At 53.3% G+C, this 15855-nt stretch overlaps 1 protein-coding gene across 1 annotated transcript in view; it reads left to right on the top strand.

Moving 5' to 3' along the window:
- Positions 1-15855, top strand: part of SLC12A3 (solute carrier family 12 member 3) — a 251049-nt gene that overhangs the window by 198234 nt on the left and 36960 nt on the right. The window contains exon 21 of the mRNA XM_069215813.1: positions 9994-10095. Coding sequence (XP_069071914.1) covers positions 9994-10095 — 102 coding nt within the window. The remainder of the gene's footprint in view (positions 1-9993; positions 10096-15855) is intronic.

Genomic DNA, 15855 nt, shown 5'->3' with positions numbered 1-15855 from the left:
TGAAGGGCCCAGCGGAGCGGTGCTTGAGATGAAGGGCCCAGCGGAGCGGTGCTTGAGATGGCGGGGCCCAGCGGAGCGGTGCTTGAGATGAATGGGCCCAGCGGAGCGGTGCTTGAGATGAAGGGCCCAGCGGAGCGGTGCTTGAGATGAAGGGCCCAGCGGAGCGGTGCTTGACAGGAAGGGCCCAGCGGTGCGGTGCTTGAGATGAAGGGCCCAGCGGAGCGGTGCTTGAGATGAAGGGCCCAGCGGAGCGATGCTTGAGACGGCGGGGCCCAGCGGAGCGGTGCTTGAGACGGCGGGGCCCAGCGGAGCGGTGCTTGAGACGGCGGGGCCCAGCGGAGCGGTGCTTGAGACGGCGGGGCCCAGCGGAGCGGTGCTTGAGATGAAGGGCCCAGCGGAGCGGTGCTTGAGATGAAGGGCCCAGCGGAGCGGTGCTTGACAGGAAGGGCCCAGCGGTGCGGTGCTTGAGATGAAGGGCCCAGCGGAGCAGTGCTTGAGACGGCGGGGCCCAGCGGAGCGGTGCTTGAGATGAAGGGCCCAGCGGAGCGGTGCTTGAGATGAAGGGCCCAGCGGAGCGGTGCTTGAGACGGCGGGGCCCAGCGGAGCGGTGCTTGAGACGGCGGGGCCCAGCGGAGCGGTGCTTGAGATGAAGGGCCCAGCGGAGCGGTGCTTGAGATGAAGGGCCCAGCGGAGCGGTGCTTGAGATGAAGGGCCCAGCGGAGCGGTGCTTGAGATGAAGGGCCCAGCGGAGCGGTGCTTGACAGGAAGGGCCCAGCGGAGCGGTGCTTGACAGGAAGGGCCCAGCGGAGCGGTGCTTGAGATGAAGGGCCCAGCGAAGCGGTGCTTGAGACGGCGGGGCCCAGCGAAGCGGTGCTTGAGACGGCGGGGCCCAGCGGAGCGGTGCTTGAGACGGCAGGGCCAGCGAAGCGGTGCTTGAGATGAAGGGCCCAGCGGAGCAGTGCTTGAGATGAAGGGCCCAGCGGAGCGGTGCTTGAGATGAATGGCCCAGCGGAGCGGTGCTTGACAGGAAGGGCCCAGCGGAGCGGTGCTTGAGATGAAGGGCCCAGCGGAGCGGTGCTTGAGATGAAGGGCCCAGCGGAGCGGTGCTTGAGATGAAGGGCCCAGCGGAGCGGTGCTTGACAGGAAGGGCCCAGTGGAGCGGTGCTTGAGATGAAGGGCCCAGCGGTGCGGTGCTTGAGATGAAGGGCCCAGCGGAGCGGTGCTTGAGACGACGGGGCCCAGCGGAGCGGTGCTTGAGATGAAGGGCCCAGCGGTGCGGTTCTTGTCCCGGCGGGGCCCTGTTCAGCGGTGCTCCTCCCGGCGGGGCCCGTTCAGCGGTTCTTGTCCCGGCGGGGCCCTGTTCAGCGGTGCTCCTCCTGGCGGGGCCCGTTCAGCGGTTCTTGTCCCGGCGGAGCCCTGTTCAGCGGTGCTCCTCCCGGCGGGGCCCGTTCAGCGGTTCTTGTCCTGTGTGTCTAGGGAGCCAGACCTGGGCAAGACTTCCCGCTCATTCACCATCCAAACTTGCGGTCGCGGCGCCCTCCTGTGATGGAGTCCTGGGCCCGTGGGTGTCGTCCGTCACACCCGGAATGGGGCTGGTGGGGCCCTCCTGGGCAGCTCGCCTGCTGCCTGACTTCTCTGCCCTGCTGCCCTTGCCCTCCTTCGCTGGAGCTCTGTGGCCCTTGCCTCCCTTGGATGATGTGGCAGGTGACGGGGCAAGGCTACTATCCTTGGTGGCAGCCGTCTCAGGCTTGTCGCGCCGGGCCTTTTTCTTTTTTGTCCTCTTCCCAGGGGGGGGGATGGCTGTCCCCTTGCTGCTGGCCGATGTTCCTGCCCTAGGATCTGGTGGACTCCAATAGCCCTGCACTATGGTCACAGTAGATGCAGGGCTGTTGGTGGCTGAGGTGCTTTTTTTAGTCTTACCAGATGGAGGGGGTGGGTCAGTGATTGGAACGAGCTCAAGGTTGGAAAGGAAAAGGACTTTGGAAGGACAGGGACGGGTAGGTGTAGTGGGTTTGGGAGTGGAGGAAGAGGATGTGGTTGTAGGAGAGTCAAGTGTGCTGTCTTTGGGTGCAAGTGCTTGTGGCGGAGGCTGGCGTGAGGTGGATGGCTGTTGGGTGGGTGGCTGCCTGCGTTTGTGTGCTTTGGAAGAGTGGGTGACAGACACACTGGGAGAGGACACAGGGGACGTGTAAATGGCAGTGGGGGTGGTGACTGCACGTGTGCGGACTGTAATGGAGGGTGTGCTGGTGATGGAAGTACTGGCTGATGGTGGTGTGCATGCAGGTGTGAGTGGAGACGTCACAGGGAGGGAGGAGGGAGATGAGGATGTGGGTGACACAGAGGTGGTAGTGACTGTTGGCATGTCTCATCTGGATGTTGCTTGGGTGAATGCTTGTGGGATCTGTGGTGCTTATGTCTGGATGAGCTGCCCTCGGGTGTAGAGGTGTGTGCAGGCTGGTCTGATGGTGTGGATGGGATAGGCAGAGGAACAGGAGACTGGGACTGGGTGGAGGGAGTCAGAAGAGGGAGGCTGGAGACAGGGACAATGGCTGCCGTCAGTGCTGAGGCCAGAGCGTTGAACGATCGCTGATGGGCAGCCTGACCCGAATGAATGCCCTCCAGGTATGCATTGCTCCGATGCACCTCCCTTTCTACACCCTGGATGGCATTCAAAAGGGTAGACTGCCCAACAATGAGTGTCCTGAGGAGGTCAATGACCTCCTCACTGAGGGCAGCAGGGGTAACTGGGGCAGGGCCTGAGGTGCCTGGGGGCGAAGGAGATGCCCGCCTTCCTGGGCGAGCGGGGACGTAGCGAAGGCTGAGGGGCTGCTGGGAGGGCGGGGCTGGTGCGCTGGGTGGCGGCTGTACCTGTTGTGGCGGTGGGCACAGATGTTGCCGCCACCGCTAGGGAGCTCCCTTCCGAGGACGTGTCGGTGTCGCTGACGTCTCCACGGGTCCCCGTTGTGGAGCTCCACTCGCCCTCCGTCTCACTGGTGTACTCGGAGTCTGTTGTATGGCCCTCCGGGGCCATGTGAGATGCAGCTCCCTCGTGCGCCGATGCCACTTCTCCTCCGCATGATGATGCTAATGCACACATGAACAGGAAGACAAAGAAGAAAATGGGGGGGGGGGAGAAATGAAGACAGGTTGAGTGCATGCATTGGCAACACCGTTGTCGGAGAGGACAGAAACAGAAGCCCCCTGAACTAGGCCGCGCAATGGGGGTACACTACTCAGTTATTGTGACTAGGCCTACGGGTCTATGGATGACAAATGCACACATGGGTGAGGCCGGACCATGGATAGCTGTACTTGGCACCCTACAGAGGTGGGGGGCGGGGGCACAGGGCCGTGTCTAACGGAGGGGCCTAGCCTACAGAATGCGCCCTAGCCTGGAGATAGCCACAGCCCTCCTCCCCCACCCAGACACCTTCACTGCGCGCAAAGATAGCAGAATGTGCTGATACTCACCCCCTTGTGTCTGCTGTGATGTCCTCACACGCCCATCCAAATCGGGATAGGCCACCGCCAGGATCCGGGACATCAGGGGGGTCAATTGGCGGCTGGCTCCCCTCCTACGTTGGGAGGCCATCCCCAGCAGAGACTCGGCGGTCTTTCTGGTCCCGCGGCGGATGTCCTCCCACCTCTTTCGGCAGTGGGTGCCCCCTCTGTTGTGGACCCCCAGGGCCCGGACTTCCTTGGCGATGGCACGCCAAATGTCGATCTTCTGATGGGCGCTGACCTATGTGACATGTACAGGGTGGTAAAGGAAATCGCATCAGTTTTCTGCCTGGTCAATGTGAGTGGCCCCCCCCTCCCCAACCTTGCCATGTGGCACATGCTCTCATCTTTCGTGCGTTGCACTCCTCATTCGCTCCCCTCCCCACCATCTTACATACACCCCACTCAACACAGGCATAGCCCATTCAACGTGCACCCTGTGTACTAACCTGTTGGTCTGGAGGACCGTAGAGTAGCGCATACTGGGGGAGGACCCCATCAACAAGTTTCTCCAATTCTTCTGCAGTGAAGGAAGGGGCACTTTCCCCAGTCGCAGCAGCCATTGTATCTCCCAGACCGAGGTCACAGCAGCACTTGCAGTATAGGTCCTCTCCTGTGGATGATCAGGTCTCAAGTGATTAAGCAGATAGAAAATGGCGGTCACGCCCGCGGCGGTGCGTACCGCGGCGGTGCGTACCGCAACCGCCGGCGCACATCGTCATTGGCTCCTGAGACCCATAGGGTTCAATGTTAACCAATGCTGCTTTGCGCCGCGGTCTTCGACCGGCTACCGCCACGGTGTGCCACGCCAGCGCAGTGACCTCACATCCCACTGTCACACTTCACAGGTCAGGCAGCCGCCATTTCAAGGGCCCACATGGCATGATTTTTACTGCATCACACAGGCCTATGCCTTGCATTGCCACTCATACAAGCCGTTCCATGCATAGCGATTCGTGTACTGTGCAAGCTGTGTGAACTAACCTGTGGGTTGCTTGACTCTGTGCTCCATGTTGTCCTTCCTAGGCACCGTCCGCTGGGACTTGCGAGGAGAAGGATGAATCCTCCCGTGTACCGACCGCTGGTGGACCTGTCGACAATGGAAGAACGACATATCATACTTACATACCGGCTTGACAGAGCAACTATACATGAACTATGTGCCCAGCTGGAGCCAGACCTGATGTCCCCCATCCGCCAACCCACGGGGATTCCCCCTCTGGTGCAGGTTCTGTCAGTACTCCATTTTTTGGCAAGTGGGTCTTTTCAGACAACAGTGGCCATATCATCTGGAATGTCTCAGCCTATGTTTTCTAAGGTTTTGTCCAGAGTGTTGTCTGCCCTGATGAAATACATGCGGAGCTACATTATTTTCCCTGAGGTGGGCGAATTGGCTACAGTGAAGGGTGATTTCTATGCCCTTGGACATATCCCCAACATCATTGGTGCCATTGATGGGACCCATGTGGCTTTGGTTCCCCCCAAAGAAAGTGAGCAGGTGTACAGAAACAGAAAAAGTTATCATTCGATGAATGTCCAGGTGGTCTGTTTGGCTGACCAGTACATCTCCCATGTAAATGCCAAGTTCCCTGGGTCAGTGCATGACGCGTATGTCATGCGAAATAGCAGCATCCCTTATGTGATGGAACAGCTACAGAGACACCGTGTGTGGCTAATTGGTGACTCTGGTTACCCCAACCTGTCGTGGCTACTGACCCCAGTGAGGAATCCCCGGACCAGGGCAGAGGAACGGTACAATGAGGCCCATGGGCGATCTAGGAGGATCATAGAAAGGACCTTCGGGGTCCTGAAGGCCAGGTTTAGGTGCCTGCATATGACAGGGGGATCCCTCATGTACTCACCAAAGAAGGTGTGCCAGATCATCGTGGCCTGCTGCATGCGTCACAATCTTGCATTGCGACGCCAGGGGCCTTTTCTGCAGGAGGATGGTCCAGATGGTGGTGGTGTTGCAGCTGTGGAGCCTGTGGAGAGTGAAGAGGAGGAAGACGACGGGGACGACACGGACAACAGGGATACAGTCATACAACAATACTTTCAGTAGCACACAGGTAAGAAACAGCCACCCCAATTTACCTTTACTTGAGGCCTCATGCGTCTCCGCTGTCTGTGTTTCCCCCCAGTTCCTGTTAACTGATTTGTGACTTTCCCTTCCCTTTTCAGAGCTGTATGACCCACTGCCTGACTTCAGCTTTGTTTGCCCATGGACTAAAGCTTATTGAAATTGGTATGTTGTCATCACAAAGTAACTGGACATTATTGCACCGTTATGTGTAATACATTTGTTAAGAATACAAGCAGACTCCTGTTTTTTTAAGTGGAATAAGTGATTTATTTTAAGTGCTACATATAGGTAAATGATTGGGAAGCGGGGATGGGTGGGGGTGGAGTAATGTCCATGGCAGAGTCCAGTTCTCAGTCGCACAGGTGCATTGTCCATATGCCTGTGGAAGGATGGAGCAAGGGCAGTTCAAGGTTGGACAGGGTGACAATGTGGGACAGTGGGATGACATCAGGGGGTATTTTAGGCTGGCGGGGGTCTTGCAATCCTACTCTGTCTTCTTGTGAGATCTCAGGTTCCGCTTGCGGGGTGGTTCTTCTTCTGCAGGAGGTGGGGTTCTGGTGGCCTGTCGTTGTGTGGGGGCCTCCTGTCCACTAGCGCCGGCGGAGGTGGTAGGCTGTTCCTGGCCTGGGCTAGTGACAGGGGCCCTTTGGGGTGCCACATGGTCCCGCAATGTGGTGACGATCTGGGTAAGGGCCAGGACGATGGTCCCCATTGCGGAACCGATGTTCCTCAGTTCCTCCCTGAACCCCATGTACCGTTCCTCCTGCAGTTCCTGGATCTCCTGGAACCGGGCCAGTACCGTCGCCATCGTCTCCTGGGAGCGGTGGTATGCTCCCATGATGGAGGAGAGGGCCTCTTGGAGAGTCGGTTCCCGTGGCCTGTCCCCCCCCCTGTCGCAGAGCAGCCCTCCCAGTTCCCCTGTGTTCCTGGGCCTCTGACCCCTGGACGGTGTGCCTACTACCACTGCCCCCAGGTCCCTGTTGTTGTTGGGGTGGTGGGTCAACCTGGGTGCCCTGTAGTGGTGGACACACCGCTGATTTACGTGTCCTGGAGACATAGGCATGGGCCCGCTGGGTGGGAGCTGTGCTGGTGTTCCCAGAGGGGGTTGGGTCTGGTGTAGCCTGTGGCTGTCTGTGGGGAACCGACTGTCCAGAGGTCCCCGATGGGCCGGGCTGGTCGTCTGGCTCTAGGGAGACAGAGCTGCTGTCATCGCTGGGGGCCTCTTCTGGGGGTGGGATGGACATCTCTGGACCCTCCGTGGCGGTGTGGTGGCGTTCGGGTCCTGCAGGGGTATAAAGGTATGGTTATTGCTTCTGTGTGTGGCATTTCGTGTGATGGGTGGGTGTCCGTGTACCCATGTGCAGGCATTTCCTTGTGGCGGCTTTTGTGAGGGTGGCTTGTGGGGGTGATGTGTGTGTGCAGTGAGCATGCTTTGGTGATGGGTGTCCATGCTTTGGGGTCGCATGCAGGGCTTGGTGTTGGGATGGGTGGGTTGTGATGGTGAGCCTTTTGCTAGGGGTTGGTGTGATGGGGGAGGGGGTGAGGGTGGGGGTATGATTTGGCATGCAGGTGGGGTGGGGGTGGGAAGCAGTAGTGAAGATTTGCCTTACCAGAGTCCATTCCTCCGCCTACTCCTGCGAGGCCCTCAGGATGCAGGATGTGCAAGACTTCCTCCTCCCACGTGGTAAATTCTGGGGGAGTAGGTGGGGGTCCGCCGCCAGTCTTCTGCACCGCAATGTTGTGCCTTGATACCATGGAACGCACCTTCACCCGTAGGTCGTTCCATCTCTTCCTGATGTCCTCCCGATTGCGTGGATGCTGTCCCACCGCGTTAACCCTGTCCACTATCCTTTGCCAAAGCTCCATCTTCCTGGCAATTGTGGTGTGCTGCACCTGTGCCCCGAAGAGCTGGGGCTCTACACGGACTATTTCCTCCACCATGACCCTGAGTTCGGCGTCACTGAACCTGGGGTGTCTTTGGGGTGCCATGGGGTGGTGTGGTTGAGGTGTGGGGTGGCGTTTGTGGTGATGAGTGTGGTGCGTGTGGTGGTGTGTGGTGTTTGGTGCGTGGATTCTGTGTGGGTGATGGTGTTGTGTGCCTCTGTGTTGTGGGATTCTCTATTCTGTGCTCTCTCTCTAGCCTTCGTCAATGATTTCGGGTCGTAGGGGCTTGTGGGTGATGTGGGTGTGTGTTTTATATTGTGTTGGGTGTGTGGGAGTGGTGTTAGTATGTGTATCAGGTGTGTGTATTTCGAACTGACCAATATTGCTGAGTTTTCTCTGTGTGTGTGTATTTTGACCGCAGCGGTGTGTACCGCCAATGGAATACCGCGTTTGAAAGACCGCCGCGTGGATTTGTGGGTCGGAATGGTATGGGCGTATTTCTGTTGGCGTGACGGTGGAGGTTTGGTCAGTGCCATTTTTTCGCTGACCTTTGGTGTGGCGGATTTTTGTGGATGTCGGGTTTTTGGCGGTTTGCCAGTTGCGGGTCAGAATGACCGTGGCGGTTTGCCGCGGCGGTGTTATGGCGGCCTTCTGGCCGGCGGTAAGCGCCTTTTACCGCCGTGGTCAGAATGACCCCCATAGTAATTTTCATTACTGTACGTTAATCCAGCCACTACCGCTCATGGCCTCGGCCGTGCGCTGCAGCGATTGGCCACATAAGCCCCCTATAAGCACCCAACCTTGCACAGTCCATGGCCTTCACCCGTGCGCAGGGCATGTTGCCCGCAAGACCTTAGCCTGCAGCCAGACCCTGCGGCCAACCTCCCCCCCATCCACCCAACCACATGCCATGCACAGCCCTTTGGCTGTGCGCGGTGGGAGTTGGCAACGCCCTCTATGGGTTTGAGAATCGGTGTGAGAGGTTGTATCTGGGGGTGAGGGTAGCTGTCAGATTGTCTGTCTGGGTGTGGGAGTGCGTACATCAGTGTTTTAGTGGGTGCGTCAGTGTTTGTACGGGTCTGTGAATGGGTGTGTGACAGTCTGAGTGGGTCTGTGAGTGGGTGCACAACTGTCTGAGTGGGTCTGTGAGTGGGTGAGTGAAGGTCTGACTGAGGCTCTGTCTGGGTGCATGAGTGTCTGAGTGGGTGTGTGAGTGGGAGAAAGATTGAAAGAGATAGAGAGAGAGAGAGAATGAGGGAGAGAGATAGAGAGCTTTTCAGGCTTCCATATATGACATACTTAGAATGAGATATTTCTGGACAAATTAAAAAGAAAAATGTATTTGTCATTTAAAAAGAGTAAGATTACTTTTCAGTATAAGCCTTAAAGATTTGTAGTAAACAAATAAAAAAATAGCTGGAAATGAGTCCGGCTGGACTCAAACCCTAAACGCTCAGTGTGAAGGTCACACTATTCATTTCATTTTTTTTGCCATTCATTTAGCCCTTTATGGACTACCTGGGACCACCGGGGAATCCTCAAGGCCTCCCCAGTGGTTCCTGCCTCTATTTATTTATTTATTTAATAAAATGCCCTTATGGGCTACCCGGGACCAGGACACGCTTCTTAATTTATTTTTCCATTATCTGCCCTTAGAGGCTATTGGGGACTGCAGGGGGAGCCTCAAGACCACCCAAGCAGTCACATTGCTTCAGCAACCAAAGACCTGCTTTAAGAAGCAGCTCCCTGCTTGCTGAAGCAAACCTTTATCTCTGTGCCCTGCACGTGTATCTGCATGCAGGGGACAGAGATGAAAGCTTTGTTTTTTGACAGCGGGACCTGTTTGACATGCCCCGGTGTCAAAAATCTGTGGCTTGGCTGCAGCTGCAGCCAAGCCACAGCAAGCAGCTATATTTATATATCACTTTTAGATTGCACAATGTCCATGGGCATTGGAGCCCTTCACATGAGCACCAGATTACATTACACAAGGTCAGCTTCATTTTATTTCAAGCACAAGAGATTAAATGATTTACACAGAATCAAATGATTTTTGAGTAAACACCAGGAATTGAAGCTGGTTTCCCAAATCCAAGGTCAGCTGCTCTGACCGTTAGACCACATCTATACTTCTCAACTTATGTGTGAAAGTCATAGACAAGTGATATGATTGTGTATGATCATATATAGTTAGCACATTCTCTGTTGAAATAGCCTTGTGAAGTGAAAACAAAAAACAGCAGCAACAATTACTGAAAGTTCACCCACTTGGGAATACTTGCAAGGGTCTGTATTAAAACTGGACTTAGGGACACCATTCAGCACCTTTTCACTGCTGCACAAACAGGGCTAATCATTTCAGATATTACTTATATATAGACCACGACATTCACGACCACCAAAATACAATTTTGGAAATGCTGATCTAACAGAAGAGGAGTGTAATTAAAGGTGAGCAGCCCTTACAGTACTTGGAGAGGTTCAAAGTATCTAAGACTGATTCTCTTAAATGTGTCTCCTCACAGTAGACCCCGAAGCCCTGGCTGCTGAAGAACAAGCAAACACCATCTTCCAGACTGATCAAGGCAAAAAGACCATTGACATCTACTGGCTCTTTGATGATGGAGGTAAGGATGCATTTTACCACATGTAGGATTTCTACTGGTTACTCTGCATTGGTGTGGGCTCTCAGAAACAATCTAAATCTCATATTCACAACTCTCACTCTTTCTAGGATTATCAGTGCTATTTGTGGCCATGTCATTGGATGAAAGAATGCTGGATGTTGTGGACAGTTACACCTTGTATATCACCAACGCTAAAGGTCGTTCTTGAAAAGTACTTTAGGTTTAAGAACCAGGTCCTTCCCCTGCTGCTGAAACATATTGGGATCTGCTCTGAAAGGTGTATGTTTCCAAATGCTAATATGCTGCTCTATTTTTTTACTCATTTTGTCAATCAAATAAGATGCAATGCTACCTGCCACTTACAGCGAAAAATCCAAGCCACGTGTTTATTTATGATGAACACATCAAACAAAAATAGACATAGCAAAAGAATATACAAGCTCCAGACTGCAAAAAGAGAGCAAAGGCGGGAAATGAGTCCACCTCTTTCAAACATGGCTTTTACGTTGCACTTCAGGGCTGTCACAGTTCCCAGGAGCAATCTTTCTCTAGATTTTGCAATGATGGAAGTTTCTGAAGAAAACAGAACACACAGTAGGCAAATAATTATGCCACGGGAAAAGCAGGACATACCTGCTAAAGTGAGCGCAAATTGTAACATAATGCCCACCTTATCTTGTATCTTACACCAGCTGAAATAACTGAAGAACAGCTTTAAAAACTGTCAAAGGCAAAATGTGCAACTCTGTTCCTGTGCCAGGTAACAGCCAACCAGAAACTTTATGTGAGAAAATAGAATACAATTCAAAATAATTTCATTTTCTAGACTGCATCCATCATATATCTTGGTACATCCAATAAACGTATGATTATTGCTGTAACTTTCCAGGGTTAGGACCAGTAGTATCAGGGCGGTGGTCGACCCCCCTGGGGTGCTACCTATAATATTATGTTTAATATAGCAGCCTTTCTGGGTGCTGCTTAAATATGCCAAAACATTGCCCCAAATATCAGCATGTCCTTTTATCATTACCGATGGTCAGTTAGACAGGGCTGATCAATGTTCAAGAGACTCTTTCCCGTACCAAGGGGGTGCCCAGTTGCTGAAGGAGGAAACCGTGTTGCAGATTACTTATTATTATAACATTACGGGGGTCATTCTGCTTGACCGCCGGGGTCGGCGGTAGCACCGCCAACAGGCTGGCGGTGCTCCGCCGGGCATTCTGACCGCGGCGGTACAGCCGCGGCCAGAAGCGGAAAGTCGGCGGTGTACCGCCGACTTTCCGCTGCCCATGGGAATCCGCCATGGGGATTCCGACCCCCTCACCGCCATCCTGTTCCTGGCGGTTCCGCCCGCCAGGAACAGGATGGCGGTGAGGGGTGTCGTGGGGCCCCTGGGGGCCCCTGCAGTGCCCATGCCAATGGCATGGGCACTGCAGGGGCCCCCGTAAGAGGGCCCCACTTTGAATTTCAGTGTCTGCTCAGCAGACACTGAAATTCGCAACGGGTGCTACTGCACCCGTCGCACATCCTCCACTCCACCGGCTCCATTCGGAGCCGGCATCCTCATGGAGGGGTGTTTCCCACTGGGCTGGCGGGCGGCCTTTTGGCGGTTGCCCGCCAGCCCAGTGGGAAACCCAGAATACCCGCGGCGGTCTTTTGACCGCGCAGCGGTATTCTGGCGGTTCCCTCCAGGCGGGCGGCTCCCGCCGCCCGCCGGGGTCAGAATGACCCCCTATGTCTTTGATTTTATAGGCTAGGACCACAACAAACACCAGTGCTATCTATTTGGGCACACTTACAACCAGTATGCAAGGACTAACCTTGTCCAGGTATTAAAAGGACACATAGGTATGCCACTTCACACACTGTCAAAGCATAAATAACCAAGAGCACTATATAGCAATGTCAATAGTAGAGATAGACTGTAAGTATAATGTGAAGATGCTCTGGCAAGTATAGTACCAGGTACCATGCCAATGCCCACATATCCCCTAGTGTGTACTGCACCACTGTGATGGCATTTTTCACATTGCCACCTCTAACCACCACGTCTAGCAACATTGTAAAAAAAGTTTGCCTCTCCAGGTATGCAAGGCACCTATGTCATGCAGATATCTTTCCTACGAGTAAAGTACATTTGCAAACCTGACATTCACTTTCACTTGTTGATTAATATACCCTTGCAGTGCAGTTCTCTGCATGTTAAACAGCATGCTTGCTACCCAGTGGCATAATGCAAAATGATGGGGGCCCATCAGTGCTTAATTTGTGCTTGCTGTTTCCAGTGCTGAGCACCGGCACTTATTTTTGAGGGCCGGCGCTTAGTGTTCTGCCTCAAGCATTTGCTGCGAGCAAAAGGCACGCTTGGGAAAGACGGAGGAAGAGAAAAACAAAAAAGGTCACAATGAGAGAAAGCAGAAAGCTGCAGGTGTGAGCAGAAGGGGCAGGGAGTGGCTTTAAATGGATTGAAAAGGTCCGCGATGGCTTTGGGATTACGCTGCCGCAGTATTCCGTACTCGCACATTTAATTGCAGCAGCTGCGTGTTTAAGAAGAGGGCTTTGGGCACCGGCACATTTTTATTAACAAATTAAGCACTGGGGCCCATGCAAAATTAAGTCTCTCACATCTTACAGATATTCATTGGCCTTGGACTGAATGGGGGCCACCTGAGGGGCTGGGGCTCCATCAACCACTGCAAGGGCCCTCAGCATCCTGGTGACTGCAGTGGGGGGTCCACTTTTTCTATTGTACACACGCTGTGTAGGAAAATGGTAACCCTAACGCCTGTGCATACTCTTGCAAGAACCAAGCAGGCAGTCGGCCATTCTTGAGTGCCTCTCTGGCACAGGCCTAAAGATACTATGGAGTAGCATGTTCTTCCACCAGCCAGTCCATTTTGGTGCTACACTACACAGGCTCAATGGGGAGAAATCTCACTCTAAGACAGGGAAAGCATGCTTGGTGTGGGAGCCACTGTTCAGGAAAGAAATGGGGCCTTAGGGGCACCTCACACTCTGGCATGTATTGAGGATACCTGTTGGGTACAATTAGTGCACCTACCCAATGTGCTTTTCATCACTGGGGCAATGTAGGCCCTTCTTCCACCAGTCTTGCAGTACCAGATTGGTATTCTAGTCTGATGGTGGAAGAAGGTTGGGGATGCCTTTGCTGGTGACAGAACATACCTACCGCTTGTCATCGTCAGGCTTGATATAATAGGTGGTGTGAGCACCTGGTAGTAGCCTCATCTGTCCTAACAGTAAGACAGATCCACCCCTCTCCCTGTTAGAGGTTATGACCACCATATCTATCAAAATAACTTGCTGATCACAGAATGATCTCCATCATCAACTTGCACTAGGAACAAGGTGAGAGTGTCAAGCTTAGTTTAGGTCAATGGTCAGGCAGATACAAGTTTCCACTCCCTTGCGATCTCAGATATCAACCAATAGTCTCATCCGTCCAGCGAGAGGCTTTGGTTAGGGAACTGGAAAAAGTCACTACTTCCAGCAGGTAGCCACTGAGGGTGGTGATGGGCTTATGCTCAATGCCATGCCTGATGGAGACTAGATGGTAGTGAGAAAGGGCAATGTGAGGGCTCAACAAACATAAAGAAGCAAACATGAGCACAGGGAGACAGTGCGCCTACCAGGTACAGTAATCTCTCAGGTCACATGCACTTGAAGGCTGATCTTGGCCAACCCTTCTCCTAGTGCTGGAAAGCATTCAAAAGACTTCTTTGCGCTATGTGTCTGCTTCTCTCTACTCTTCGGGCTTGCTGAAGCTTCTGTGCAGGCAAGGGCTGCAGCAGGATAAGCCAGCAGAGCTTCAGCTGTGCATCAGGGTTACACCTAGCTGTGAGGAAATGTGCAGCACACAGCTCTGCATTCAGGAAACACTGCAGCAGAGTCCACACATGACTGATTTACTGGAGATCTTCCAGGCCCTCTAAAGGGACTCAAACTTATGTTCATAATCTTAGGCACTTAGGCAGCAGTGCACTGCCAATTATTGTAAGTGCATTCATTTTGTGGTTCTGTAGCTATGTCTTATTTAGAGGCATTGTGGATGTGTGGTTGTTGTGTAAGCTGTTGATTGAAAAGTTAATTGTTTATGCCATACTATGACTTAATTAGGCAGGTTTAATTTTGGCTTCATCAGTCACTTGGCTGACATTGTTTTACTTTGTGGAGATGTCTATTGGATAACCTTGAGCCACAAAGCCTTGTTTGGCATTCATAAAAAAAAATCTGTAACATTAGAATGAGTATAACATTCAGCGTCCAGAAAACATTATTTTAGTTTTTGTAAACGTGCTGCTGACCATAAGGATTTTAATTATAATGTGTACCCTTTTGTGAACCCTTTTGTGTGGAACACTTTAGATGTGAAAATAATCTTGAATTTATCAGATGGCAAAACAAGGCAAGGCTCAAATTGTATATCATTTGAAGGTTTTATGCTGGTTGTATCATTTTACTATAGTCTTCACCTTGTCATATTTATCCTGTGGTGAACTATGGGGGTCATTCTGACTTTGACGGGCGGCGGAGGCCGCCCGCCAAAGTCCCGCCGTCAGAATACCGCTGCGCGGTCAAAAGACCGCCGCAGTAATTCTGAGTTTCCCGCTGGGCGGGCCGGCGACCGCCAGAAGGCCGCCCGCCTGCCCAGCGGGAAACCCCCTTCCACGAGGATGCCGGCTCCGAATGGAGCCGGCGGAGTGGAAAGGGTGCGAGGGGTGCAGTTGCACCCGTCGCGATTTTCAGTGTCTGCAAAATCTTGGTGGAGCCCTGTTAGGGGACCCCACGACACCCGTTACCGCCAGCCAGGTTCTGGCTGTCAAAACCGCCAGAACCAGGCTGGCGGTAAGGGGGTCGGAATCCCCATGGCGGCGCTGCCTGCAGCGCCGCCATGGAGGATTCCTCAGGCCAGGGGTAAACCGGCGGGAAACCGCCGGTTTCCCTTTTCTGACTGCGGCTTTACCACCGCGGTCAGAATTGGCCTGGATGCACCGCCAGCCTGTTGGCGGTGCATCCGCGGTCCCCGGAATGACCCCCTATGTGTTTTACCCATGGTCACGTGCGTTTTATTCACTGGTGTGATTTGTAGGATGATTACCATGTAACCTAATGTTTTAGATCAAATAATCTATCCCAGAGCTGAATATTTTGTCCAGCAAGAAGGGGACCAAACATGCTGATGACTGTGCTGGAGAGGGTGGGATTTCTGCCTCGTGTCCACCAATGGTTTGGTACCAACATTGAACCTGCATGTACTCTTGGGATGCAAGCGCTGAGGGTTCACTATTAGAGCAGACATGATCTGTGGGCAATGGGCACATTCTGTAGCACATTTAGATACACTAGCTGCCAAAATTCATTGTGGCACAATGAAGACCACACTCTGAGGACATTAATGGGCAGCTCAGCTTATTTGACCAAATGATGAAGTTGCCCTGCTGCCCTGCCAGGTATTAGTAATAAGACATTGAGGCGAGATGCACACCCGTCTTACCAACAGTGAAGTGCAGCTACAGCCTGCTTCCTTCCAGCTCTAGCAGATAATAACATCCCAAATCATCCCTAGAAAAAACTCACGCCTGACTTTGCAACCTGGCCATTCGCTTTGCCAATGCATGTTTACTAAGTGAATGGTTTATTGAAGACTTGCAATTCTCTTGTGTGTCCAAGTTTCTAGTCATGACATTTCAATCAGTGTCTGCCTCTTGCACCATGGGAATATCCGTGGCAACTATT

This window comes from Pleurodeles waltl, chromosome 12, assembly GCF_031143425.1.
Source record: "Pleurodeles waltl isolate 20211129_DDA chromosome 12, aPleWal1.hap1.20221129, whole genome shotgun sequence".
Lineage (NCBI taxonomy): Eukaryota > Metazoa > Chordata > Amphibia > Caudata > Salamandridae > Pleurodeles > Pleurodeles waltl.
This window is presented reverse-complemented; position numbering and strand designations above follow the sequence as displayed.